Source organism: Penicillium citrinum (assembly GCF_028827155.1).
Source record: "Penicillium citrinum strain IBT 23319 chromosome Unknown utg000006l:1.0-3011923.0:1.0-3012962.0, whole genome shotgun sequence".
NCBI lineage: Eukaryota > Fungi > Ascomycota > Eurotiomycetes > Eurotiales > Aspergillaceae > Penicillium > Penicillium citrinum.
The window spans coordinates 1,616,919-1,644,180 of record NW_026622691.1 but is presented as its reverse complement, the minus strand read 5'-3'; the positions used below and the strand labels follow the sequence as shown (position 1 = coordinate 1,644,180).

Below are 27,262 nucleotides of genomic sequence, written 5' to 3'. Positions count from 1 at the left end.
AATGGTTTATAGGCGCAATAGAAGGGAAGCAAGTCAGATCGGAAAGTTGTTGGTCATTCCCCCTCCAGGAACTGTCGACCAGGTCGTGTTCACTGGAGGATCTGAGCACCTGTGGACAAATCGGTAAGAGCCTTCAAAAGACCGAAACCATATATGTGAACTAGGTCACAGGAATATCAGAAACAAATTCAGATGGACATGACACTAGTGAGTGAGTTGAGTGATTTTAAGTCGCGTGCTCAAGGGTGGGGGAGAGAAAATGGGAAGAAGCGGAGAGATTTTGGGGGGGAAGAAAGGGAAAGGCGGGTTTAAAGTGGGAGGCGAAAGGAACGGAGGTTGGTGGATATGGGATCTGCCCGGTGGAGAGAATGATCCGCGCTCTAGTCGAATTGATGATGAAGCAAAGAGATGAGAAGAACACTGGGAATTAAGAAACGTATGTACCCACCGAGGATCGCCCGTTATTGACATGCCACTTCATCGGAGATCCTAGGGAAATGATTTACTTTTTGCTCCATGTACGGAGTATGTACTATGTAAATGTATTCCGTAGGCGCAATTTTGAGCCGTTCAAGCCTCCGGGGATTCGGCCGGTTTACCGGTTGGGGATTGGCTCTAGAAGGCCGGCAGAAGCCACTAGTCCACAGGTTTCACCTGGAGTATCAGCTACGTGGAATGTACGGAGACTCCCGTATGGACTCTAATGTGGTTGCTGAATTTGAGATCGACGGTTGACTTCCTTTTTTATAGCAATGGACCAAACCTTGAAGATCCTCGTAAACCACCGACAGAGTGGATTGGGGCGGGCCACAAGGGACTGCTTGCCAAGCATTCAGTGGGAACTTTGGCCCAACTTTGCTTCGTGCGGCCATTTTGACATTTTGACACTTTTTTCGAACCCCCTTTTTTTAAACTCATAGCAGACCCTGATACTCCGTACTGTCCCACTCGGCCATACTCCGCTGCTCAGTCCCAAAAGGCAACTTCTGATCTCTGAAGTCTGCGTCGATCGGCGCGCCCGTGCGCTATCGACTCGCTCGAACCTCTCCAAACAGCCCCTGTGCCTGAAGCCTGTGTTGGCTCCCCAAGCGCGCGAGAGGGGAGGGGAAAAAAAAGCCACACACCCCGATACACAACCCCCCCCCTAATCGGAGGGCCTAGGTCAGTATCCATTTCAATCTGCAGGTTATCACAATGGGTTTGTTTAGACCGGGCCGGGCGAGGTCCCTGGTTCTCGCCATGCTCGCTTTGATCCTCGTGTGCACGGTCTATCTGTATTGGAGTCCAACCACCGCATCGTCCACCGTCTCCGTTGTTCCGAGCACTGCCTTCGAAGTACCCTTGGCAGAACGTCAAAAGGATTTTTGGAAAGCCTTACAACCTATTATTGAACGACACAATCCGAATTGTCCCTCGCCTTCAAAAGTCGGTGATGCCGAGGGCCTTCACTTTGACCCGACAAAGGACCAGGTTCGGCCCGACCTTACACACATGAGTGAGGAGAATGTGAAATCAATGGAACTTGCCCATGCGGCCTACCTGGAGGATATTAAGAATGCTGGCAAAGATCTCAAACCTGTGCATACACCGGGAAAGCGGGGTCTGGTGTCGACAGCAGGTGCGACATACCTGCCAGTATTCGTTTCCTCTCTGCGCATGCTCCGTCGCGCGGGCTCGACATTACCAGTTGAGGTGTATATGAAAGATGCCGGTGAATACGAGAAGCGCGTTTGCAATGATGTGCTCCCGATGCTAGATGCGAAATGTCTAGTATTGAGTGATGTCGTAGGCAAGAGCGCAATCGAACATTATCAACTCAAAATTTTCGCCGTTCTGTTCTCCTCCTTTGAGGAAATTGTCTGGATGGATGCTGATTGCTTTCCACTGGGCAAGCCGGAGGACCTGCTTGACTCGGAACCCTTCAAATCCAATGGACTGGTTACTTGGCCAGATTTCTGGGGCTCTTCTGCTTCCCCATTGTACTACCAAATTTCGCGTCAAGAGGCGCCGCCCATGACAGCACGCCAATCATCTGAAACTGGAATCTTCTTAGTCTCGAAGAAGACGCATCTGCATGCGCTGCTGCTCGCCGCTTATTATAACTACTATGGCCCGTCGCATTACTTCCGGCTCTTAACCCAAGGTGGACCTGGAGAAGGAGATAAAGAGACATTTATACCAGCTGCTGCAGCTGTAGGTGCCTCATTCTATACTGTCAGTGAGAGAGTACAGGCAATTGGACATTCAACTGGTGATGGGCTATCCGGCTCAGCCATGGCCCAGTCAGATCCCCGCGAGGACTTTGCTCTTACTTCACAAGATAAATGGCGAACAAAGGATCCTGCAGTTGCGCCGCCTCCACCTATCTTCTTCATCCATGCCAATTATCCCAAGTTCAATCCGGGTGACAACGTCTTCGGGAATGGGTGGGAGACAACGCCTACCATGAAGCAAGATGGGTCGGATGGACGGGCATGGACTGCTCCTCCAGACACGCTTAAGCGATTCGGTAGCGACGTAGAGAAAGCATACTGGGAAGAAATTAAATGGGTAACCTGCCAACTCGAAAGCTCGTTTAAATCCTGGGAACACAAGGCCGGTCTTTGCGCAAGAGTCGAAGAGTACTGGCATAATGTGTTTGCCGAAACGCACAATGATGACCCAAAATTTACCCAAGATGGCTGATTAACCCACCTGAACATATCTGGCACCGCATTTTCATCCACACGATTGAGCGTTTATTCCATTGTACAATAACCACATACCGACGAACTCTGGATTCGGGCTTTCATTGCACATACAGCATTAATATACGAAATGAATTATGATACAGACTACGCTTGGGCTACTATTTTCCTTCCATGAGAGAAACTTTTGCGAGGTATTTACTTCAAAAGTTGGATCCAATTGAAATGCTTCTTTCGATTTTTCTCACCATCAAGGCGAGATTGATATTTCGTTATATCGTACACATAAGTTTAAAACTCCCGCAATCTCGCTCTATAACAAATATCCATATCAGGGGTATTATGATGTTTCATAACAGCGTGATGGAATGATTTATTTCTTGATACCCTTCTCGCGCAGGCGCTGCTCATCCTCGGCTTGGAGGTCAGCGTCGATCTTGGCGCCCTTGGAGGGAGCATTGCCGTGCATCTTGGCCTGAAGATTTGTTAGTATCAATACTTTGCATCAATATGTTGATGTTGTTTCCCTTGCTTACCGGCTTGGTAGGGTCCTGCTTGCTCAACTCGGCCTCAGGGTTGTAGTCGTTGTTGTGGTGGTGGGAAGGGTCGTTCTTGCCTCCTTGGGAAGCAAGCTTGTTGGCAATGGAACGCTCGTCCTTGGAGTCCAGATTCTTGTGGCTACCGTGGACACCCTCGTTGTGACGCTCACGCTGGTTGGCAACGGACATAGGCTCGTTACGCTGGTCACCAGCCTCGTAGAAGGGGGCGTGACCGACGCTAGACTGACCGGCGGAAGACATATCGTTGTTGATGAGAGGAATTGAAAATTAAAAAGACTCTTAAGAGAGTAATAAGGATGATAATTCGAATAATGAAAGATGAGCTTTGAATGATGAATGTCTCGAAGCTAAGGATAGGCCCCGGTCTTATACCTTGGCCTGGTATCTGAGGTGATGTCATGCTGGAATCACTGAGATCATAGTTGTGGGGCAAGACATGAAATTGTTGGAAGAACCCAGCATGACCAGAAGTAATCGATCGTATGTGTGCTGGACCCTTCTTTGGTTTTCCTTACACTTACATCAGAGAGGGGGAAAGCAAGGCAATCTTGTGGGTGTTGTGACGATGCATCAGTTTAGAACATCCTTCGGTCTCATCGTAAGGTACTAGCGCCCGCTCCAGCACACTCCACTCATTATGATCTGACTCAATAGTTAGTTAGTATTGCTGCTACCAAGCATTCATTGAACTTTATGTGCTCACACCTTATTTTTTTTTTCTTTTTTTTTTTTAGCTCTCCGTTTATCCCAGTATGAACATAATAGTGCTGCTCCAACGCGAAATATACCTTCATTGCCCGTCACATATACTATGATGAAGTTTATCCCCGGGAAGCTGTTCTAGTTGCGGCTCAATGGGTCCAATGCTTACCCACCGCTTCCGGCTTAATACGCCAGTCATATCTTTGATTTAGTCACTACACCGGTGTTGTCCCCTTGAGAAACGCATATACAACCCTATTGAAGCAATCTACCAGCTTCGCGATCACGGCATTGAGGTCCAGGACCACCAGCCGGATCTCAATGCTGCACAGAATCGCTCTGTTCGTCTCGACCCACTCCGGTCCTCGGAGTCGATTCTGCAGTGTACAGTTGTAAGCTCGTCATCCCATATCCGCCGTGCTCCTCCTTTCAAGAGCTCCTCGAGATCCAAGATCAATATCTGATTTCCACAGGACTCAGCCACTGGCCCATCAGATATTGCCGTCATCGTCCCGTTCACCCACCACTCTTCGTACAATGAGCTCGTCAACCCCCGCATCAACAGAAGTGCAACCCCGCTTTCAACAGCTCTTTGCTGAGCTCGAGAAGCGATTCCAATCCACTACATTGGGCAGCGATAAGTGGTATATCCTCGCCACTTCGACACTGGTAGCCAGTTCAGATCCGGAACGTGCAGACCAGCTTTATCAATACATTTGCTCTCAACCAGCCTATGCCACCTCCCCCGCACGACAGGCTCTAGTCCGACGTCTACGCGAAGCCCTCATCAAATCTGTTCCAATTGTGGGTGTTTGCAAACCAATTGAAGCAATACTTTCCATCGGCAAAGTTGAGCGAGAGGAAGATAAAGATTACACTTTTACCCGTGAAGGATGGCAATGTGACCAGGACAATCATAACCGTGGCACGGAATGGATGCAGAAGTTATATGCGCGCAACACGTCTGGGACTTTGAACCTTTTCAGTGCGCATAAGGATTTTGCTTGGTTGTCGGAAGAAATTACGTATGGTCTATTCCTGTCCGATCGACAGATTCTGGACGACGTTGATACCCAGTTGGTTGTTTTACCCGGGATTATGAGCCAGAATCTACCTAATGAGACGCATTGGCATATTCGTGGTACGCGCCGTTTAGGACTTCCCAAGGAAGAGGTGCAAGTTATCTGGGACTGTGTGCAGTTGGTTGCGCAGTTCTTTGATGTCAAGTTGCATAAAGTACCTACTGTCGAGCAGGTAGAATATGACGTTTAGATGAATAGAAGTGACCTGTATTTAATCATATAGATGCTACTAAAATGGCAGCTGTGAAAATTGCTATGAACAAAACACTGCGCGATCATACTTATACCGGTAGAGAATACCACAGGTGTTTGCTATTATCTAGACTACAACTGTGGTCTAGATCCGTCATGGATGATACTATCATCCAAGGTAGCTAGTAGCTATCAGGTAGAAGTAGGTACCTACCAATAGGTACTGAGTAGGTACTCTGTGAGGACGATATATAATCCCCCCCGGGATGGGCCTCCAAGTAGTACAAGTGCATCCTCCTCGCTCTTCAAACTCCGGGGCCCCCTGCGAGTTTGTCTAAATCTATTTTCGAAATGAGTAATCGCATGCCAAGTGAGATATTGCAGTATGAATGATAATTTCCAGGCTTCCAAGAAAGACTTCGAAAGTTTACATCCTGAGGCGGTGGGATCGGGCCTCTGATAACACACGATAAGGAAAAAAGTTCGAAAGCGGCCTAGCCGCGGGCAATCGAGTCGCAGTCGGTGGGACTTCACATTTCCAACTTCACTCCACTTAGATATTCAATTCACAAGTCACAATGGGAAAACGCAAGCAAGATCTCGGCGATGTGCCTATGGATGGCACCAACGCCCAAGAGGAAGACTCTGACGATGTGCGAAAAACCCCCCCACTTCGGGCAAGCTGCGCCGTGAATACTGGCTAACATGAGACTTTCCATAGGATGTTGACATGGTCAATGTTGATTTCGAGTGGTTTGACCCGCAACCTGCCGTCGACTTCCACGGTCTGAAGAACTTGCTCCGACAACTATTCGATAATGATGCTCAAATCTTCGACCTCTCCGCGTTGGCCGATCTGATTCTGTCGCAGCCCACGTTGGGCTCGACAGTGAAGACGGACGGTAATGAGTCGGACCCTTATGCGTTCTTGTCGGTCATTAACCTTCAAGAGCACAAGGTAAATTCTGGAAAGCGCATTATTCCACACTTTACAGGGCTGACAAGCGATATAGGACAAGCCTGTCATCCAGGACTTGACCAAATACATCAAAAGCAAGGCCGCCACCAACCCCTCCCTCGCCCCTCTCGATGAACTTCTTTCACAGAAGACAATTCCGCCAATTGGATTGATCCTGACTGAGCGGGTAATCAACATGCCGGGTCAAATCGTCCCTCCGATGTATAACATGCTTCTGGAGGAGATGGCCTGGGCGATTCAGGACAAGGAGCCCTACTCCTTCACACATTATTTGATCATTTCAAGGGGCTACGAAGAGGTTGAATCAAAGCTTGACATGGAAGAAGCCCGCCCACAGAAGAAATCGAAGAAGGGATCTAAGGAGAACCCGCATTACTTCTTCCATCCGGAGGATGAAGTGCTGCAGCGCCACGCCATGTGCTCTGGCACGATTGAATTCACCCACCAGCAAGATGACGGCCATTCCGACTCCAAGCGTGCGTTCCAAGAACTTGGAATCCGGACCAACGGCAGCTTGATCCTTCTTGACGGTGCTCAATTCGAGCCGGCCGTCAAGGCTGTGGGTGAGTATCTGGCTTAAGTGAGGGATAGGTCATATCACCTGTGAGAGAAATCATTATCAAAAATTCATGTCCCATTTACGAAATGCTCTATATGCTAGACTTTTTTTTCTTGTTTTTGTTCTGGCCTCTTCCATTGTCTTGTACCTTCTGTTTAGTAGCGGTACAATCTCTATAGAGAACATCAAAAGAACGAAAAAGTTCATAACTTCATGAAAATGAGTTTTCTATTTACTCCCATTGAGTGCCCCTGAGACGCTGCATCAAATATTCGACCTCCACAACCTTTGTAAGAGGAATGACGCATTCCTATAAAAAACGAAATTAGCCTTGCTCACAAGCCAGTAAAATGCTAGGAGATTTCTCACCTTATACATCGACACCACTGCATCAACGTTAATCTTCTGGCCCTTCTCATCAGGGAAAGCAGGATCAGTGCCATAAGTCTTCGCCTTGAGACCCAAACGCTCAAGAACCTTCTGTTCAACCTTGGAATCAGTGATAGCAGCATCAATTCCCGCCCGATCCTCAGCCTTAATCAGTCGCACAAAAGTCTCAGGATCCTTTTGGAACTTCGACTCGGCGACGAATTTGCCAAAGTGGATACGGCGCGAGAGCGCCTGCAGACAGGAAACGTCGCATGTGGCTGCAGATCCGTAGTTCTCCTGTCCCTCACCGCGGTCCTCACGTCCGAATTGTGGACAGACAGCCGGCAAGACCTCCCGCACGTATCGGTCCTTAATGACATCGTTGACGTTCACATCGTTCTCATGAAGAATATGGGGGTACTGCAGTGGTTGCAGGATCGGCTCCTCCAGCACATCGGGAAAGAAAGGGTATTCATCAGGTGATTGGTAACGACGTACTCGCGACTGAAGGCGTTCGGTCTCGCGGAGCATGTAGTCAAGTAGACTCAGCTCGCTGTTGGGGATCTTCACGCCGCCGGGGAGATAGACGGTCTTATTGAGCGGGAACTGGACTCGTTCGATGAAATGAAAGGTGATGGTATCCTCGAGACGACTAAAGGTCTGGAATATTAGTATTCATTCTCATAGTACCGTATAAAATTCGCCAGCTGTCGAAATTGCATCGTCTTGATATTCATGGCGGGGCGCGGGGAAGAGCGGGCTTGCTAGACAAAATTGGAAGGGCTGGGAGAGAGCTCACATTAACTGGAAGCGGATATTTGCGAGATCCAAAGCCTTTGAGGCATCAGACAGGTCAATGGCTGTATCCATGGCGTCAAGAGTGGTGTGTTGTAGAGAAAAGAGCTGCCGAAGTCGGAATCGTCAAGTTTTCTCCAGCAGAATTGGATGGCGGGTCTAAGTCCGATTTTATGTGATGAAGTCGGCGTATCTGGGTATTTATAGGGTCATATATGACAGGCCTAGACTTATTCCCTTACTTTGGTTTATATTTCCAATTTTCAAATCAAACAACTACGGAGGTTTAAGCTCACCGCGCATGGTTGAGCTCACATTAGGGGGTATTTTGGTGTTTGCTGGTCTACGGGTAGTCGGTACTGAATGGGTACCGAGGCCAGCATATGGATGCTATAACTCGGAGTTGTACCTCAGAAGTCAACGGGTCTAGTCTGCATAATAATACCTTGCAGCCCAATCACTAGTCTGTGTCAGCTGCAGCTCGCTGGGATTGACTCGTCGAGCTGTAAAGTCTTGACCACAGTTTGAAACTGGGGAGTGAGTGAGTGTGAGTTAGTGTCCGGGCGTCCGTAGCCGGCGAACGCGGTAAAGCCTGCGCGTGACGATTATCTCTCCTGCAACCTCCGAATCTCCCCCCATCTCCAACCGCGCATGGGCCTTGGTTGAAGCCCAAGAATCTCTCTCCGGCCATGGAGAATAATCACCGCCGTGACGACTCACCCTCTGGTTTATCGGATATCGTTGAAGGTGACGGTCTGCTGGGTACCGGCCTTACGGTATGTGCTGCTCTCTTTTTCCTGTACTTTTTTTGCTTTTTTCTCTTTACAGTCTTATGCGACCCCCATGAGAAAGAGACGCCTCCATTCAATTATCTAGGCTAACCATGATATATTGTCGGAAATAGACCCGGCACATTGAAGCATTTGGACGAAAAGTGACGACGACCGCAGGCCATTTGATGGGTCCCGCCGAACAGGGCCACGGCAGCCATTATCATAATGCTTTGACTGACATCCACCGCGAGCTGCGCCGGCCTGCAGCGCAGCGCAAAGTCTTTACTTTGACCCAGACGACTCCGACCGACCTCATGCGATCGAAGTTGTCCACTGCAGAAATCCAATCGAGAGCCGTTTCATCACTCTCAGACGAACTTCTCGATAACCTCCCCGAAGACCAAAGCTCCTACTCCTTATTCCAAGGCTTCCAAGCCTCCCTTCCGGAAGATGAGCAATCACATAAGAAACACCGAAGACGGACCTCCAAGGGGGGTAAGCTGCTGAAGGATAGTGAGAAAGGCGGCCTGTTGACAGCTGGCCCGGCCGGTTTGAAGGAGGAGCGAAAGGTGCTCAATCGCCGCCTGGAATTGATGGGCGTGCGTAAAAATATGTGTAGTGCCGAGATCCATGAGATTGATAACAAGATTGCCAACTTGCACAAAATGCGCCAGATCGTTCTGGATCGATTAGCGGGCCTCGAGATGGACGAAGCGTCATTAGAACATGAAGGTGGGTTTCTTCGTTCTGATTCTCTCGATGGCGGGAAATTGTGCCTAAACTAACTCCTTGGATACAGTCACGGAAATCGATAACAAGCTAGAGGATATGCAAGAACAAGAAGATGAAGAAAAAGCCATAACCAATAACTCTGCTGCAAACGAGACATCCCAGTCCTCAGATACCCCGGATGATACGATTGGATCTTCTGGTGATCCGGCCATGGACGCTTCGTTTATGTCCGAATCAATCTATGAGAAGCTTCCGACTCCCTCACCAAGGAGTTTGCGACACAGATCGAATCGTACGTACTCTGATGCCCAATTCTGTGGCTGCTTTGCGACTGACCTGTTCTTTTAGGTAAACGTTCGATGCCGATCCTTCACGAGCATTTTGCTCCTGGCTCTCTGATTAAAGAGATAGAAGCCCACACAGATATGGTCACAGCGATTGATTTCGACTATCCCTTTCGGCACAATGGTTAGTGCAGCTCTAGACGATACAGTGCGAGTTTGGGATATGAATATTGGCCGGTGCTCTGGTCTCTTAGAGGGACATAACGCCTCAGTGCGGTGCCTGCAAGTGGAGGATAACATTGTTGCGACGGGATCCATGGATGCGTCGGTTCGATTGTGGGATTTGAGCCGCGCTCGACCTACAACACGAGATGGTCGACTCAACAAGCACGAACGTGACGCCCAAGATGTCGAGACGCTCCCTACACCGATACCACCTTCATCAAACTTGGACGACTGCCATGTTTTCACGCTCGATGCACACGTCGATGAAGTGACCGCTCTGCATTTCAAGGGCAACACGCTTATTTCAGGATCAGCAGACAAGACATTGCGACAGTGGGATCTTGTCAAAGGAAGATGTGTTCAGACCTTGGATGTTATGTGGGCAGCTGCTCAAGCGTCTTCATCTACAATGGGGAGCGACGGCGGCTGGCGTCCGTCAGGCCGGATGCCCGATGCATCCGCCGATTTTGTTGGAGCAGTACAATGCTTTGATGCAGCTCTGGCTTGCGGTACTGCCGATGGTATGGTTCGCCTATGGGATCTCCGAAGTGGCCAAGTCCATCGAAGTCTTGTTGGCCACACTGGTCCCGTCACCTGCCTTCAATTTGATGATGTACATTTGGTGACGGGAAGTCTAGACCGCAGCATTCGGGTAAGTCTTTTGTTGCATGGAAATTGAATTTACAAGTGATGAAAATACTAAATTTTCGACCTAGATCTGGGATCTGCGAATGGGTTCCATATACGATGCCTACGCCTATGATAAACCCATCACCAGCATGATGTTTGACTCTAAACGCATTGTTGCCGCTGCTGGCGAAAATGTAGTCAAGGTCTACGATAAGGCTGACGCTCACCATTGGGACTGTGGACCTGGAGTCGGTCTCGATGACGATGGACCACTTCCTGCAACTGTTGAACGTGTTCGACTCAAGGATGGATATCTTGTTGAGGGCCGTAAAGACGGTACAATGGCTGCTTGGACTTGCTGAACGAATAAACTCGAACCCCTACAACTCCTGTATCATCGTCACCATCATTCTTCATCTATATAACCTCTCCGCGTCATCTCCCATCTCTTCATCTCTCCCATCGTCCCATTGTTTGGGATTCCCCCCCTTGCAACCTCTCCCACTTCGAATCCTCCGCGCTTTGTATAGTATTGCACCGCTTGTCTAGAGCTGGATGCAGTGTTCCTGTCCATCTGTAGAGTCGCAGGACCATGATATTTTTTTTTTTTTAATTAAATTCTTTTATGTGCACGTCAAGTAACATCATGCCATCCAATTCGAGTCCATTCTTTGGCATTAAAAGGGAGATGATCGTAGCTGTCTCAAATATGAGAAAAATCTTTCAGATCATTCAAATCTCAAAGCATCTACCTGAGATGACAGTAACGAAAGTAGAAATCATCAAAACGACAAAGGAAGAAGAGATATCAAAGAGAGGTTCAACAGCGGCAGTCAATGGGATGTGCCACCAGTGAGAGTCGAGAATGTTTTCTTAACTCGACACCCCCACAGTCTCTCCCATTCTTTCATTTTTCCCTTTTCCTCCTTTCTTTTGAACCCCTCTCATCTTTTGTGAAAGACTGAATCGATTCGTCTCACTCTCCTACGATACTTCACTCGGCCCGCTAAGACGATCATCCTGAATTTGTTGCGGCTCCACCCCTTAGTCCGTCGTCACGTTCCGTCGCGCGTCTGCGCGTCTCGACTCTGCAAATTCCGGGGGGACGCAACGAATTGGACCAGCAACTTTGCGCTAATCGCAGTCAATATCGGGGATTATTTGATTTTGTCATCATCGGGATATCTGTCTTATTTTTCAATTCGCCGGGCCCAGGGTCCCTTTGCCCGCGTTCATTCAATTCTGCGCCGCGCGAGCACTGGTGTCTAGACCTCTCCACCATCGTCACTGGATTGATTCACATCTAGACTGGTGCAAAAATTCGGTTTCGGGGCCATATTAACCTGACCTACCGTCAAGGTCTTTTCTCTAACGGAGAGCGATCCCGGTGATTGATGTCTACCTTAAAAGCTCTTCACATTTGAATCAGTATAGTGTGAGTTTCTTATTTTATTTTCTTGAGTTTTATTTTTGGTTCTGTCTCAAGTTCAATCCTTTGTTCACTTCATTTCCTTGAACAAAATGACTTGGAATTTATTGTTTCACTATTTGCCCATCTAGCGATGCCTTGATATCCTTGGAAATGGCCCTTTCAATGTCTACTCTCCCACTCCCCAAGATCCAAACGCTCTCATCTGCAGGTATCCTCTCATCTATCTGCTAGCCATACTCTACTACCGTGGAATTCAACGTCTACTGTTCGGACCAAACATTTCTTGTCGAGGGTGAACACCTCGCGCGATTTTTTCTTTCAGTGCTGACAGAAGAAATCTAGCATGTCTAAACGCGCCATGGCGGGCCGCAGCTCTGGCTACGAGACAGGATCTCCCCAAAGACCATTCCAAACACTGCTTGACCTTTCAAACGGTCCTGTTCTACCGCCGATAGCAGTTGGAACATCACACAATTATGGCGCCACGGGACCGACAGCATTACCCAGAGAGGCACAATTGAATCCGATACAGAATGTAGTGGGCGTTGCTCAAAGAATTGAAAGTGGCCTTGATGACAGCGAGCAGCGAACTTCCTTCTCAGCGGCTCCTTCCAGAAGTTCGTCAGTGAGTAGGAATCGAAGACGAACGCGAACGAAGCGGGAGCCTACACCTGACGACCAACTCATGCACGGCCTAAGAGAAGCCACTGAATCGCCTGCCAGAGAAGTACATTCTGATAGGACACCGAGTCCGCCAATTCAGAGAGCCGTCTCTACAGACTCAAGTCCCGATATACCGCCACCTGATCGAAAGACGAGCTTGATATCGGCAATTACAAACTCCCCCATGTATCCGAAACCCCTTCGAAAGCTGTCAACTCTGTTCAGCCGCGAAGAACCTGGAAACGGCAGTCCATACCGGGACAGCTCTGTTGACAATGCTTCCGAAGTATCATTCGAGTTGGAACGTAACATTCACGATGACGAACTGCAACGAACAAGGCCAAGTGGTCGCGGAAGAAACCTTTCCAAGGCCCCTCGACGGCCTTCGGGTGTGCAAATTCAACCGACGATTGAAGAAGAGGAGGAAGAAGCAAGCTCGATACAACCTGATAAGCCTGACTATGTCAACGTTCCCGACGAGACATGGACAGCCGAAGCAAGAACAGTCATTCCGTCTCGCTTCCAATCCGAGCCTCATTCAGAAGTGTATTCGGATCAGAAATTTCCGCAAACAACCTCTCAGTCAGATTCTTCTTCGAACCCAGAAAATAACGCAACACGCTTTATCTGCCGGCTTTCGGAGTTCGTGTTGAATAATGGCGCCATCTGGATCAAAGCTGGTCTTGCGCTGTTGGTTTCTTTGCTACTTGTATATGCATTTCAGGACACCCTTTGCGCAAACCTCAGCCCTAGTCCACCATCAATCCCTGCGAATGTTACTGACCCGGGGCAAATTCGTGAGATTCGAAGCCGAATGTCCGACATGAATCTTCAAATCTCATCGATGGCGAAGGAGTTGAGCTCTGCTAGGGAGGAAGGAAAGAGAGTAGCAACTTACCCCACCAAAATCCCTCATAACTACGCACACCATGGAATGGATCTCCAGATCAATTTTCTAGCTCCGTCTCACGGCGCTATGGTTGACCCAGACTCTAGTACACCATCGGCAAGTTATCGCACTGTCAAGCCCTTGATGCCCGAATACAAGAAGGTCCATACTCTGGGCAAAATCGCAAAATTCCTCTGGCCTGCCTCAGCACGTAATATAGTGAAAGAGGCGCATCATCCCCTTGCTGCACTTATCCCCTGGGAGGAAGCTGGTGATTGTTGGTGCAGTGTAAAGGAGTCCCAGCTATCGGTCTTCCTTGGTCGTGCTATAGTGCCGGAGGAGGTGGTCATTGAGCATATACCAAACACAGCGACTTTGGACCCCACATCAGCGCCCAAAGTGATGGAGATGTGGGCACGGTTCACTGTTGTTAATACAGAGGAGGCCACACAGCAGCAGCACCAATCTGGATTTTCCTGGATGTCTCCCTGGGGCAGCGTGAAAAGCCAACATCAATCTAAGAAACCCAAACCAGCCAATCGACAAGACATTGGCAAATTCAACATGGAAGGATCCAATTCACTTTCCGACATCGTCATGAAATCCTTGAAGCTGTCCTATCCACACGAAGACCCGAAGAACTATTCGGGTGATAAACTTCTTGGACCGAACTTCTACCGAATCGGGAAGATGTACTACGACATTGAGGACCCCAACTATAAACAAGCGTTCGCATTGTCGCCGATTATCGATCTTCCGACCATCCGTGTGGATAAGGTCGTCATTCGCGTTAGAGACAATTGGGGTTCGGATCAAACCTGCCTCTATCGTGTCAAGCTTCATGGACATGTTTAGATTTGATATCTGGAGGTCCCCTATATTTACAACATATTGGTTGCTGTATTCGATTTCCCCTTTCTCCAGTCTTTTGGTTTCCCTTCCAGATATGATTGGGAGATGGACTTCTTTTCGTTTTCTTTCTCTTCTTCTCTGCTTTCCCTCTGATTATTCTTGTGGCGCGATGATACCTTGCATTTGGCGAGTAACATGAGTCTTTTGATGGCGTTTGAAGGATTCGGGTTTATATTCTAGACACGCGAAATGAATCTATTCACTTTATTATTTAGCCACTCCTTTGCTTCTTTTCAATTTCCCTCTATCATGAGTATCCCTGTTCTTAAGTTGTTATATCACCAGTATTCTATACTTATACGTCACTCGCCTGAGGCATCCACGCCGAGCGGGGGAACAAGCAGGGCGCATTTCTACTTTCTGTGCCTCGCATTTGCCTCCCAGGATTATTTTCCAGTAGAAATAGTGACCAGAAGAGTGGTAGATATCAAATGCTCCTCGATCGAATCCTAGTTTCATTCCTCTTCCTAATACATATCTTCCCTTCCCCAGCACTCCACCCACAACCACCCCACTTCCGGTCATGACGAAGGCGGACACCCGGCCTCACCTCTCCGGGCCCTTCACCTCACTCGGTCACGCGCCTTTCGTGCAGCCATCCTCGTACCTTCTCCCTCCAATGACCTCCCACTCCGAAAGACCAGTCGATCGGGAAGAGCGACAAGGCCTGGTGAGTTTCTGCTTTTCCTTTTCCCCTCTCTCTTGGTTTCCCCCGCCATTGGCCGACCCCTCTACTTTCGGCGAATCACGAAGATAAGAGACCGGAGGAAGAAAGTGAAGGAAGAGACGGAGAAAGAAGGATGGTGTAGAGGGAGAGCAGGATGGTATAAACAAGATATCATAGAGAGAAACTCCCGTCTCCCTCCTACCCCTCCGTCACCTCGTCTCCTTTTCAATAAACATTTCACCGAGGAACGAGAGACAAACTGAGGCATGACGGGCCTCAGGCTGTGTGATCGAACGGGGTCCCGGAATTACAAACCTCACCCTTCGTTCGTGGCGGGTGACTAGCTTGCATCCAGAACTTGACTAACGCGGCGTCAAACAGCGTGCCATTCGCAACTTCCTGAAGGTTCGCACCAGTTACGATGTTCTGCCCTTGAGTTTCCGCCTCATCATATTCGACACCTCTCTTTCTGTGAAGGAGAGCTTGAACATTCTTATTCAAAATGGCAAGTCATCTTCAAATCTTTGTTTTTTTTTTTTATCTTTGTTCCCTTCTGCGCGAGTGTCCCGTGGAGACTGCGCAAGGATGTGATGTGCTTGAGCCTGGGGGGGAGGGGGGTGGAATGAAAACGAAAATGAAGAAAAAAGAGACACTGGCTGACTGAATGGGCAATCGGGAAGTACAGGCATCGTTTCAGCCCCGTTGTGGGACTCAAAGGCCTCCAAGTTCGCAGGTCTTCTGACTACCTCCGACTACATCAATGTAATCCAATACTATTTCCAGAACCCCGCCGCATTGGATCAGATCGACCAGTTCCGACTTGATAGTCTTCGCGGTAGGTAGCGCTTTCTCCGCACCCTCTCATACCTTAATCTATCTTTTCCCTGTCCATTATTGCTTCAAAGCTGATCCCGCCTCGTCATCACAGAGGTTGAGAAGGCATTGGGTGTTGCACCGCCCGAGACCATCTCTATTGATCCCGAGAGACCTCTTTACGAAGCATGTCGGCGCATGCTCGAGTCGCGCGCACGCCGTATCCCGCTCGTCACGAACGATAGCCAAACCGATCGATCCCATGTACTCAGCGTCATCACACAGTACCGCATTTTGAAGTTCGTCGCAGTCAATGTCAGTGATACTCAAAAGCTACGACGGCCGTTGGGAGAGCTGTTATTGGGAACCTATGACAATATCGCAACGGCTTCCATGGACACCCCTGTTATTGACGTGATTCATATCCTCGTCGAGCGGAGTATATCCAGTGTGCCCATTCTCAATTCTGAAGGTATGCTCATAGATAAGACTTACATGTGGCCTCACAATTCTATGAGGTGGATCTAGCTGTTCTGACCTGTTCCTGTGTCTCTAGGTGTTGTATACAACGTTTTCGAATCAGTGGATGTGATTGCTCTTATTCGGGGTGGCGTATATGATGATCTGAGCTTGACAGTTGGAGAAGTGCTGAAGAAACGGTCTCCGGTATGTTGCAATACAGCTCCTTTCTTTTCATTTCTGCTCATTGTTATTTTCTTCCTTTCCCTTCTTGTTGGTGCCAACAAGGCGTCGGTATGTACTTTTTTACTAACGAGCTCTAGGACTTCCCTGGGATCTACACCTGCTCCCTCAATGATGGGTTGGATACCATTTTTGACACAATCCGCAAATCCCGCGTCCACCGTTTAGTCGTTGTGGATGAATATTTTAAGCTTAAAGGGGTCATCACGTTGAGTGATATCCTCCACTACATTCTCCTTGAGGGAGAAAATGACGAAGCATGATTGGGTTCGACTTGATGTCTTCGCCCTCTATACATACTATTTGAAATGCATCCAACCGGCGTTTTTGTTTTATTTTGCAGCTTTGATGCTTGAAGACTACGCGACAATTCGGATATCCTTCTTCTTTATTGACGTTTGGGATTGAATGTACAAAGGTAATAAGCCTTTTATAAGAACGGCTTTCCATCTTTTCTTCGCGTGAAGAACGAGCCACGGCGCAAATCGGGGGCAAAAATAGATTTCCTTTCCCAATTGCCTTTTTCGGCCTCAGCCTCGATCCTCCTGCGCTCCTGCCGTATTTGCCAAATGCCAATCTTTCCTTCTCTTCACTCTTTCTTGAGGGGAGAAAGGGCAATATTAGGAAGGCGCGAGAGTAGTATGAATCAGTTTCCTTCGTGCCTTCCCCAAGGCATCACCTTCTAATTATAGACAATGCCCTGCCCTTCCCTCGTTCCAATTCGACTCTTCTGTACTTTTACTTCACTTCTATACTTCTTACTGATTAGCGACTACTTTGAAATTTTCAATTCTTCGCTTCATGGTTTGACTTTGAACATTTGAATAGAGCGTTGCAACAAAAATGGCACCTTTTCGACAGATATTTTGGCCACCTAGGTCGGGCGACAGATCACCACGATCTCGTTGGCATCGTCTACGTCGTACAGATCCCACTGCTCCCACTGACTCCCCAGTGGAACAACCCGAGCCGGAAACCGGGTCACAGACTCAAAAAGTCGCGGACCAAACCCAGACAGTAAGCACCGAGGCAGCTGATAATGTTACCACTGCGGCAGATGATGAGATAGTCATAGAGCATGACGATGGTAGCTCTGAGAATGATGGGCTTGTGTCTGCTCTTTCAGAGACCGCTGGCAGGAGCAATGCGTCGACGCTCTCTCGAACATACCAGGGGTCTAATCTCCTAAAGAGCATTATCGCTCGTCTCCGCCATAGTAGATCCCATGGTCAAAGTGAAGACTTGGAGTTAACTCATCCACTTCAGCCTCCAGAGACCAAGGATGTAGGGACTATCACCGATCCTATCAAGAACGAGCTGAGAGATCCTCTTTCTCCACTTGCTCGCAACCCGCCTACAGGAGAGGGCGAGGCGGCGGAGCAGAAACGAAATGTCAGCGCCCAAACAGCAGAATCACACGACTCGAAAAACACGAGTGCAACTGTCCATCGTTGTTCCTCCCAGCACCTTCAAACTCCAATCCTGGAGTTGCAACAGAGTTGCTTTTCGCCTGCTTTCTCTGAAGGATATCCACCTGATCTGAGGCATTTGCCTGAAGCCTCAGACCCATTTTCTGACAAGAAGAACGTGGAAGTTACTGCAACACCTGTGGCTAAGGCCCCGTCAAAGCGTTCTTCAAGGAGCTCAAAGAAATCAAGTCAACATTCTGAACGGGACAAGAGAAATCTTGAACTATCAAACGAGCAGGATGATGAGATAAGGCCCGCGCCTCTCGCCCTCCCTAAGCAGCAGACCCTTGAAACGTCTCGACATGGATCCAATGCTAGCTACTCGAGTCGAACCAGTCGCATCAGCCAATTAAAAGCAGCCCAAGAGTTCAATGTGCTTGCGGATAAAATGAAAGTTCCTTTTTTACTCAACGAGGACGCTGTGAAAATTGAGAGTAAGTATGGAAGTCTAATCGTATTCTGTGAGCCGGACTCTAACATGTTGTTGCAGCGCAAGAGACGGCCATGGCGATTGCAAACAAAGCGAACAGGGAGCCCATTCAAACCCGAGATAAACTATTCCGTCGGGTTCGCCCAGTACAGTCCAACATGGAAATTGAAGTTCCTTCTCAATCCTCGGCATCTAAACTAAGACGAACAAAGACATTTGCAAATCTGACTCGCCGTTCAAATCCTTTGAGCTCTCTGCGAGGGAGGAGCTTGGAATCTATGTCTCGTCTTGGTGGGCATAGTTATCTTGTCTGGGGGTCAAGATTGATTCCTGGGCCCTTGCAATTGCCAGCATGTATTGTGGCGATGATTTGTTATCTACGGAAGTATGGTTAGTGGGTTCCCTCACTCTATTTCAAGGAAGACACTGACTGATCCGGGATCCCTATAGGTCCTAACACAACTGGTCTGTTCAAGGAGCCAGGCGACCTGAGGGCATGTCATCGCCTATACGACTACTTTGCCAATCAGGTGCTGGAAGGCGAGAAAGAAGAATCCAAAGTCTCAATGACCATTCGGACAATTTCAATGCCTCATTGGGAAGGCGAGTCCACTCTGGAACAAATATTGAGTGTTGGTGTAACCTTCCGAGCCCTGTTGATGGGGTTGCCGGAAGGGCTTCTCGGTTCTGCGCGTCTCTACGAAGCACTTGAGGCGATTCATATATGCAGCATCGTGGTCCCTCTTCAATCCGGTCCTCGAGTTCAGCTTATTACTCTTGCTATGATTGCAACAACAAGTGAAATGGAGCGTGCTCTGATATGTGCGACGTTTGGGCTCTTAACTTACTTGAACCGAGAAACAACAGAGCCCGAATTGCCTGAAGTGCCCCCTCAGCCCGGAAATCCCCTCCAGCGAGTGGCAAGTCTGCAGAACCTAGACTATCTGGCACGGGTATTTGGACCGACTCTTCTTGGAGACCAGCGTCAACTCGAGATGAGTAGTGCCGAGGTGACTGAGCATCGCACGGAGGCGGGATATCATATTTCACGACTCTTGCTAGACAATTGGCAGGGAGTCAATCGACAGTTACGGGAATGGTCTCAATAGACTTCATATGAGTACTGATACTCTTTTCTTTACTTTTTTTTCTCCCCTTCTTTCTTTTCCTTTTCATCACTCTTGTCTTACTGGATCATTGGATCACTTCATACTTCATTGGATGACCTGTATAGCTTATTTTGGTCTGATTGTATACATATTTACCTTTTTTATAGAAAAGAAAAAGGGTCCACTGCTTGACGGGCCCACGTCCCGAGGAACTTCGCTGATTGGGCGGCTTGAGTTCCCGGATTGACTTATTCTTCCTTGAATTTCGAGACGAATGGAATCACTTCTTCAAACAAACAAAAGGAAACCCCTATGTACTAATCCTGGCTTTTTGTGATGTCCCCAGTAATGTGTAGTCAGCAGTTTCGAGGGGTGATGTCAAAGACTGTAGAAAGTTCCATTGGATCAAGAACTGACCATGGCACTGGCATTTGTTGTCTTCCCTTTCTCCCCCTCCTTCTGCTCTGGCAAAAAGCTCTCTCAACTTTGACTTCCTTTTCCATTCTGGTTTGTCCCACACTCTGGATCGCATCTTGCAAGCGTATTCGTTCGGATCTGCTGGACCGCTGGAATTCCTGTCCGACCGTGGCTCTGTTCCAGTCGACTGACACCTGGGCCCTTTTCTCTTCAGGCACCGCCCGACTTGATATCCATGGTTCTTGAAGCTGTTCAAACCCTCAGCATCGCACTTCTAGCTAGTGACTTTACTGTTGTGGCCAGTCTTTCTATTGTCTGTGATTTGCTCGACACAAACAAGAAAAAGAATCAACCAGCAGCAAGCAACAACCAGAAAAGAAACCAGCAGGAAAGCAGCTTCTCCTCGTCATCCAACGAACAAACAAGCCGGCAACTGCCTGTAAGAATTGAATTGAGCGACATTCTTTCCTTTTGAAACTCTTTTCTCTTTCAGATTTCTGTCATCGCCAAAAAAAAATGACCACCAGCAATCTCAACCCTCCTATTCCAAATGGTCTCCCTCACGTTGGCCCATCGACTTTCCCAACGACCAGCGCCTTCACGGGTGAGTTTGTAGGCCTTCCTATTCCTGACGACGATCAACTTTGGGGTCTCAGCCCTGTAACTCCCACTATGGGTCCGGGATGGGATGCTAAAGCAGAGGCCGCGGCATTTGCTAGCTCGTCTCTGGAACGAGACTTGAAGAATGCCCAGGTACGCAACGGCCAGCCTACACCTCCACCATACGATGATCAACAGAACCGCGAGTCCTCCAGCTTAGACCTCGAGACAGTCTCGCACAGGAGCCGAACTCGCGAATGCAAAACAGCATTCGACAGTCTGAGCCCAGAATTAGATGATAACCCATACCAAGAACGTGCTAAACGGGCCAAATTCCTTGAACGAAATCGGTTGGCTGCGAGCAAATGTCGACAGAAGAAGAAGGAACATACACAACAACTTGAATCAAGACACAAGGAACAATTTGAAAAGAAGGAAAAACTAGTAGCGGAGATCGCCCGTCTACGCTCTCAAATCCTGGAGCTGAAAAATGAAGTCTTAAAGCATGCTCAGTGCGGCGATGAACCTATCAAACTCCACCTCGCTCAAATGGTTAAGAAAATCACCGACACAGATGGCCACCATCCAGCACCCTACGAGCCTATGGTCGATATCATCGAGCATATTCCAACCTCCCCATCTGAAGATCCGCCTACTCCAATTGCAGCACCGGCTTCGACTTCAGTCTCTATCCCCGTCCAAGCTGCTGCTGCCGTATCCTTTGGTTTCGATGATCCGATGCAATTAGAGCCTGATGTGGCGGCTGCAGCTGCGTCGGCTTTTCCTGCAGAGGCTTTTGAACAGCAAATGCGGCGGGATTCGGAGGCGACTTTAGTTTCGGAATCTTCGTATGCTTTCTCGGCAGATGATACGTTTGAAGATCTTATCAATGTACCGTGATTGACTGAATGTCGCTCCTGTGCTACGAAGATTGCCCTTTTGTTATTTGTTTGCAGATGTTGATCAATCAAGGATGCGAGACAGCAGGCCTGCGTAGGGCAACTTTGAATGTTGCTTTTCCTCTTCCTATTTTCTTTTTCTTTGCCATGCTCTGCTAATCCGTTAGCTTTTCTCTCATTATTTTTTTTTCTCTTCTTTTTTTCTTTTTTTCTTTTTTTTTTTTCTAAGAAAAAGCAAGTAGCCTGGTGCTTCTGTTTTGTTTGTATTTTCAGCTGCAGGGTGTTTGGCGTCGGTGTGTTTACGAGGTCGATATTTTTGAGCAGTTTTATCGCTCATGGTCTGTCTGCTCGATTCCTTCATTTGTTGAATGCCATACTCTTGTTTACTTTTGGCATTGGTGAGGCTTTGCTGGTTTGAAGTTAGCTCGGAGGTTCTTTAATTCTACTTATTCGTTAGGACTCCGTATAACATGGTCTGCAAAGGAGAAAGATCCAGAGCATTCATTCTAAGCAATGTGTCAAAGTATATTCTTTAGATATCTTTGAAAGCCATGATCTATGCAGGTATGTCAAACATGGCAGTTTTGTATGTATATACATGCCCGTGTACTACAATCCAAAGTCCATACCAGTACGTCAAGTCCGTCCCGCGGTCGACTCGACGTGGGTATGGCCCTGCTTGGAATTGTCTGATTTGGCAGTGATAACGGAATCATTCCGATCCGAGAACTGATCTAGGCCGTTCTCACGATAGTCTGGACTATCCACCCCTTCAGTAACACCGTCCTTCCAAGCATGTTCAGCGTCCGGATCCACTCCGTCGAACATGTCATTTATCTCCTCCAGGGTCTTGCCCGCCGTCTCTTTAAGACAGAAATACGTGAATGCAAGGATGATGATGTCCAAAATTCCAAAAAGCAAGAATGTGCCCCATCCAATCCCCGCCATGATGTACGGCGTGGAGAAGCTCCACACGAAATTGAAGAGCCACTGTGAGCCAACGCCGAACGCCACACCCGGCTCGCGGATGCGGGTTGGGAAGATCTCACTTGTACATGGCCAGGGAAGAGGGCCCCAGCTGAAATTATATGCAATGATATCAAGGTATATCAAGGCCACGGTGGCGATACCTGCTGATGAAATGACACCATCTTGTGGCGGATAATTCTTGACCACCCCGGCAGTAGCAAGCATGCAGACTGCCATGAAGGCCGCCCCGATAGCCAGCACGGGACGACGTCCAAATCGATCGGACATAAAAAGTACAAAGATAAGACAAGCAGCCACCTTTATAGCACCAAAGATACCGGTCAAAAGAAGGTTGCTATCGCCCGGCCCGACGAGGAGTGAGAAGAACTGCGGGCCAAAGTATGCCAATGCCGTCGAACCAGTCGACTGCTGCGCCAAGAAGATTCCAGCACCCATAAACAGACGATGCAGATTGGGCCGTTCCAGAAGTTCACGCAGACGGAAACCTGCCGTAGCATGACGCTCTTCTTCAAGACCGCGACACATCTCGTTGAATTCCTCATTCACAGTCTGGCTATCGCCTGCCCGGATCCAAACGAGACTTCGCCAGGCCTCGTCTGTTTTCCCATGAGCTAATAGCCAGCGAACACTCTCATCAAGCGAAAACATTCCCAATCCCATCAATGCACCGGGGACAAGTTGTAGACCAATCGGTAATTGCCACTGGCTAGCAGTGTTTGGCATGGCCTTAACACCGTAATCTATCCAGTACGAGACCAGAATCCCAATGGTATATGTAAGTTGGTAACAAGAACCGAGCTGGCCACGGATTTCTTTGGGGCTCATTTCAGACATATAGATCGGGATGATAGTGGCCGAGCCACCGACTCCGAGACCGCAGATGACACGGCCAATATAAAAAACTACCAGCGAGTGCGTGTCGATAACTTCCAGCACCACACCAAGGCAAAATACAATCGAGCATGCCATCATTGCTATCCGCCGTCCGAACTGATTTGTTACAGGCCATATAACAAAGCATCCTGCGAAGGCTCCGGCTTGTTGAATGCCTACGGCGATGGCACTGACGCGGGTTTCCTCGGCGGAGGTGATGCCAAAGGAGTTCTGGAACGATGCGAAGGTAAGGACTCCGCCTAAACAAGTTAGCAAATGGCTCAATGGTATATGCCATTCAATTTCTGATCCATTATACATACCAATGACGCCCGAGTCATACCCAAATAAAGCACCACCACAGCAGAGTACGGCTGCTAGCCAGTAAGTGCGCCATCGGGCCTTGTTCAGCCTCAATGCCTCCATGGCTTGGAATTCGTCTTCCCGCAGCCCTGAATCAAGCTCCGATCGCTGTGAGAGCCGTGTATATGAAGCAAAAGGGGCACTGGGAACTATATCCTTCCACCAGCTGGACAGGCCAGCGAGAATAGAATCAGGAGATGGGATGGAGGTGAGAGGTCTTGATAAAGTATGAGTTACATCGTTGGACATCTTGCGGAGAAAAAAGAAGGCGAGGAAGAGGTCATAGAGGCGATCGTCAACAAGAATTGAGAATCTGGACGCATGTCGACATTGAAAATGGCTGTTTTGGGAGGTGAATATTTCCGGATCGGCGATGTCTTATGTCATCGACTGCCGACTGCCGACGCAACCATCGTTCATCGTTTCGGTCATTTCGCATCTCGCATCACGCAATGCGGGCGATCATCTACACTTGGTCTAATTTTTTGATTGTCAATATTATTTTTGGTTTACCTATCTGCTTCGGTTGTTTCAATAAAATACTCTTATCGATTGAGGAAAGCTTCCAACTGTCACGTAAGTAATCAATACCGGCCGTGACCTATGGAAACCCACTCAAATTGCGGGGGATAAGCTTTCCCCGCATGTTCTAAAACAGCCGATTACACCAAAACCTCGCGACAATCGACTCGTTCCCACTCCACTCCACTCTTACCCTTCTCTTTAAAATATCCAGCCGATGGCCGATAAGCGATTGATCGGAGCCGAGCACGAAATGTGGAGCCACAATTGCGAGGGGCGAGGGGCATCCAAGGGGTACGTAGATCGGTCTTGGGGCCGAGTGTCGGCGCGGAAGAGGGGCTTATGTAGTTTGCTGGGGTTTTCCCTGCAGCTTATAAAACTGCATACGCTTGTGTGCGTGTCTGCGTGTATCTTTTTTTTCTCTCCTTTTAGTGTCAACTGCTTTACATTCCCCAATTGCTTTGCTTCTCTGTTGAACATCATCTCACCATGGCTAAACGCCCTAACTTCCTCGTTATCGTCGCCGATGATCTCGGTTTCTCGGACGTAGGCTGTTTTGGAGGCGAGATTCGCACACCCAACATTGATCAGATTGCAAAGGAAGGTCTGCGATTTACAGACTTCCACGCCGCTGCAGCATGCTCGTGAGTACATACACTGTTGTGAAACATCCCCTAGCAGAAAGCGGAATATCCTTATCTTCTCGAATCTTTTAGTCCCACGAGAGCCATGATTATGACCGGGACAGATCATCACATCGCTGGACTCGGCAACCTGATCGAATGGACCAATATCTCTGGCCAGAATGGACCAAAGGGTTCTGCCATGAGCACAGCGCCTCAGCGTGGTATGCCTGGTTATGAGGGATATTTGAACGAACGGGTTGTTGCGCTGCCGGAGTTGCTCCGTGATGGCGGATATCACACAATCATGTCAGGCAAATGGCATCTAGGCCTGACTCCAGAACGCTCTCCTCATAAACGTGGTTTCGTCCGATCCTTCGCTCACCTGCCTGCTTGCTCCAACCACTACGCTTATGAACCCGAGTTACGAGATGAGGACCAGATTCCAACTTTCATCGAAGCTTCCTATATCGCTTTGCATATGGAAGATGGTGAATATGTACGCAAGTTGCCGGAGGGCTGGTATTCATCTGATGGCTATGGAGATAAGATGATCGACTATTTACGCGAGTGGAAGGAGAGTGGCGGTAGCGCCGGTCCAGATGGCAATGGTGACCGTCCTTTCTTCGGATATCTGCCTTTTACGGCTCCGCATTGGCCGCTGCAAGCTCCCCGAGAATACATTGATCACTACCGTGGTGTCTACGATGAGGGGCCCGATGTACTGCGCCAGAAGCGTCTGCAGCGGCTGAAGGAGCTAGGCATGATTCGTGACGATGTCGAAGCACATCCAGTCAACGCCGAGGAGGTAAAACCTTGGGATGAGTTTACCCCAGATGAGAAGAAGAAGTCTGCAACTGCGATGGAAGTTTTCGCCGGGATGGTGGAGTGCATTGATCATAACGTCGGCAAAGTTGTCGAGTATCTTCGCTCCATTGACGAGTTAGATAACACCTTTGTCTGCTTTATGTCAGATAACGGGGCCGAAGGTGCCGCATATGAGGCTTACCCTATGGTGCAGAATGGCGTGATGCCTCATCTGCAGAAGTACTACGATAACAGCCTCGAGAATTTAGGCAACGGCAACTCTTTCATCTGGTACGGCCCGCGCTGGGCGCAGGCCGCCACAGCTCCATCTCGTCTCTACAAAGCCTACACTACTGAGGGTGGTGTTCGTGTTCCCTTCACCTGCCAATTTCCTAAGAATATCAACCTTAATCCTAGCGGCGTAACTGCCGGTGGGATCACCGATCAGTTTGCTACAGTGATGGACCTTGCGCCCTCCATCTTAGACATGGCCGGTCTCAAGCACCCAGCTCCCAGCTATAAAGGTCGCGAAGTTGTCTCCATGCGTGGTGAAAGTTTCCATCCCTGGGTGAAGGGCGAAGCAGAGCGCATTCACCCGAAGGATTTCATTCAAGGCTGGGAGACCTGCGGACGAGCTGCTCTGCGTTGCGCAGACTGGAAGATCGTCTTTATCCCCAAACCAAAGGGTCCTGAAAAATGGCAATTATACAACCTCGTCAACGACCCCGGCGAGATCCATGACCTGGCTGATCAGGAGCCGGAGAAGCTGAAAACGCTTTTGAAGATGTGGGATCAGTATGTTCTGGAGACTGGCGTTATTCCTCTATGTCCCGACCTGGGAGATTTCTTGGAAGCGACTGAGGCGCAGATGCCGGAGAATGCATGGATGGAGTTTGATTATTGGAAGGATGGCGCACGAGACACGCCGGAGAAGTTTACTCGCGAGCCGCCTCGGTTCCAGCGAACTGTGAGGTCTTTCTAGAGTGTTACATTGGTGGTTTCATTGTATTGATGTCTCTCTATCTTGATGAGTATATGAAAATAGAACACGATTTATCTATCATTTTGGCATATAGCATTGGAAAAGGTAAATTGAAACAGATAAAATTTAACACACGAAGTACGTAGTCCCTAGGATAGAGCTAGAGGGTTTGATGAGTTACAACCTTGCAAGATGCAGAAGAACTACTGGACGTAGGATAGATCCTATTTGTTAGAACTCGCAACATACTCAGCGTGAAAAGTGAAAGAGCAAAGCTCATAATTCCCATAAGAATGAGAGGTAGCCTGGGGAGGGCTGCACGCTAATCCTACATAAACACAGGGATCCAGCCGGGGTGCGTAGCGGCAAAAGCATTTGCTACGTGCACTGGTTGCGTTTGAAATCTTGTGTTACGAATATCCCACAATCAGGGCAACGTCTTAGAAAAATGAGTGGTGTGGCTTTCCTTAGGTCGTGAGTTGTCGAGGGTTCACGGACAAAGTTGGCCATCGAAGTAAGTCTACCCATGGC

The 27,262-nt window shown here is 48.6% G+C and overlaps 13 protein-coding genes across 13 annotated transcripts; 10 read left to right on the top strand and 3 right to left on the bottom strand.

The window, feature by feature from the left end:
* Position 1: 1 nt before the first annotated feature.
* Positions 2-412, top strand: N7469_007147 (uncharacterized protein; the record flags this gene model as incomplete). Its single annotated transcript, XM_056646065.1, has 2 exons — positions 2-123; positions 232-412. The coding sequence occupies 2 exons, from the start codon at positions 2-4 to the stop codon at positions 410-412; spliced, it is 303 nt and encodes a 100-aa protein (XP_056499506.1).
* Positions 413-1,194: 782 nt separating this feature from the next.
* N7469_007146 (alpha-mannosyltransferase) lies at positions 1,195-2,685 on the top strand (the record flags this gene model as incomplete). The annotated part of the gene is made up of 1 exon (XM_056646064.1): positions 1,195-2,685. One exon carries the CDS (start codon positions 1,195-1,197, stop codon positions 2,683-2,685), a length of 1,491 nt encoding a protein of 496 aa, XP_056499505.1.
* Positions 2,686-3,060: 375 nt separating this feature from the next.
* Positions 3,061-3,487, bottom strand: N7469_007145 (uncharacterized protein; the record flags this gene model as incomplete). The annotated part of the gene is made up of 2 exons (XM_056646063.1): positions 3,061-3,162; positions 3,224-3,487. 2 exons carry the CDS (start codon positions 3,485-3,487, stop codon positions 3,061-3,063), a joined length of 366 nt encoding a protein of 121 aa, XP_056499504.1.
* A 999-nt stretch (positions 3,488-4,486) lies between these two features.
* N7469_007144 (uncharacterized protein) lies at positions 4,487-5,221 on the top strand (the record flags this gene model as incomplete). Its single annotated transcript, XM_056646062.1, has 1 exon — positions 4,487-5,221. The coding sequence occupies one exon, from the start codon at positions 4,487-4,489 to the stop codon at positions 5,219-5,221; it is 735 nt and encodes a 244-aa protein (XP_056499503.1).
* Positions 5,222-5,801: 580 nt separating this feature from the next.
* N7469_007143 (protein-transporting protein BCP1) lies at positions 5,802-6,782 on the top strand (the record flags this gene model as incomplete). Its single annotated transcript, XM_056646061.1, has 3 exons — positions 5,802-5,876; positions 5,945-6,181; positions 6,237-6,782. The coding sequence occupies 3 exons, from the start codon at positions 5,802-5,804 to the stop codon at positions 6,780-6,782; spliced, it is 858 nt and encodes a 285-aa protein (XP_056499502.1).
* Positions 6,783-6,993: 211 nt separating this feature from the next.
* On the bottom strand, positions 6,994-8,000 carry N7469_007142 (chorismate mutase ARO7; the record flags this gene model as incomplete). The annotated part of the gene is made up of 3 exons (XM_056646060.1): positions 6,994-7,071; positions 7,131-7,782; positions 7,930-8,000. The coding sequence occupies 3 exons, from the start codon at positions 7,998-8,000 to the stop codon at positions 6,994-6,996; spliced, it is 801 nt and encodes a 266-aa protein (XP_056499501.1).
* A 614-nt stretch (positions 8,001-8,614) lies between these two features.
* mdv1 (uncharacterized protein) lies at positions 8,615-10,931 on the top strand (the record flags this gene model as incomplete). Its single annotated transcript, XM_056646059.1, is given in 6 exon segments — positions 8,615-8,701; positions 8,830-9,430; positions 9,498-9,722; positions 9,779-9,898; positions 9,909-10,591; positions 10,656-10,931. 6 exon segments carry the CDS (start codon positions 8,615-8,617, stop codon positions 10,929-10,931), a joined length of 1,992 nt encoding a protein of 663 aa, XP_056499500.1.
* Positions 10,932-12,344: 1,413 nt separating this feature from the next.
* N7469_007140 (uncharacterized protein) lies at positions 12,345-14,408 on the top strand (the record flags this gene model as incomplete). Its single annotated transcript, XM_056646058.1, has 1 exon — positions 12,345-14,408. The coding sequence occupies one exon, from the start codon at positions 12,345-12,347 to the stop codon at positions 14,406-14,408; it is 2,064 nt and encodes a 687-aa protein (XP_056499499.1).
* Positions 14,409-14,988: 580 nt separating this feature from the next.
* On the top strand, positions 14,989-16,910 carry snf4 (AMP-activated serine/threonine-protein kinase regulatory subunit SNF4; the record flags this gene model as incomplete). Its single annotated transcript, XM_056646057.1, has 6 exons — positions 14,989-15,135; positions 15,514-15,637; positions 15,818-15,967; positions 16,061-16,417; positions 16,502-16,611; positions 16,728-16,910. The coding sequence occupies 6 exons, from the start codon at positions 14,989-14,991 to the stop codon at positions 16,908-16,910; spliced, it is 1,071 nt and encodes a 356-aa protein (XP_056499498.1).
* A 580-nt stretch (positions 16,911-17,490) lies between these two features.
* Positions 17,491-19,655, top strand: N7469_007138 (uncharacterized protein; the record flags this gene model as incomplete). Its single annotated transcript, XM_056646056.1, has 3 exons — positions 17,491-18,550; positions 18,607-18,936; positions 18,997-19,655. 3 exons carry the CDS (start codon positions 17,491-17,493, stop codon positions 19,653-19,655), a joined length of 2,049 nt encoding a protein of 682 aa, XP_056499497.1.
* Positions 19,656-20,588: 933 nt separating this feature from the next.
* On the top strand, positions 20,589-21,572 carry atfB (bZIP transcription factor atfB; the record flags this gene model as incomplete). The annotated part of the gene is made up of 1 exon (XM_056646055.1): positions 20,589-21,572. One exon carries the CDS (start codon positions 20,589-20,591, stop codon positions 21,570-21,572), a length of 984 nt encoding a protein of 327 aa, XP_056499496.1.
* A 635-nt stretch (positions 21,573-22,207) lies between these two features.
* Positions 22,208-24,046, bottom strand: N7469_007136 (sugar porter family MFS transporter; the record flags this gene model as incomplete). Its single annotated transcript, XM_056646054.1, has 2 exons — positions 22,208-23,694; positions 23,758-24,046. The coding sequence occupies 2 exons, from the start codon at positions 24,044-24,046 to the stop codon at positions 22,208-22,210; spliced, it is 1,776 nt and encodes a 591-aa protein (XP_056499495.1).
* A 762-nt stretch (positions 24,047-24,808) lies between these two features.
* On the top strand, positions 24,809-26,731 carry N7469_007135 (arylsulfatase; the record flags this gene model as incomplete). The annotated part of the gene is made up of 2 exons (XM_056646053.1): positions 24,809-24,963; positions 25,036-26,731. 2 exons carry the CDS (start codon positions 24,809-24,811, stop codon positions 26,729-26,731), a joined length of 1,851 nt encoding a protein of 616 aa, XP_056499494.1.
* Between the last annotated feature and the right edge of the window lie 531 nt (positions 26,732-27,262).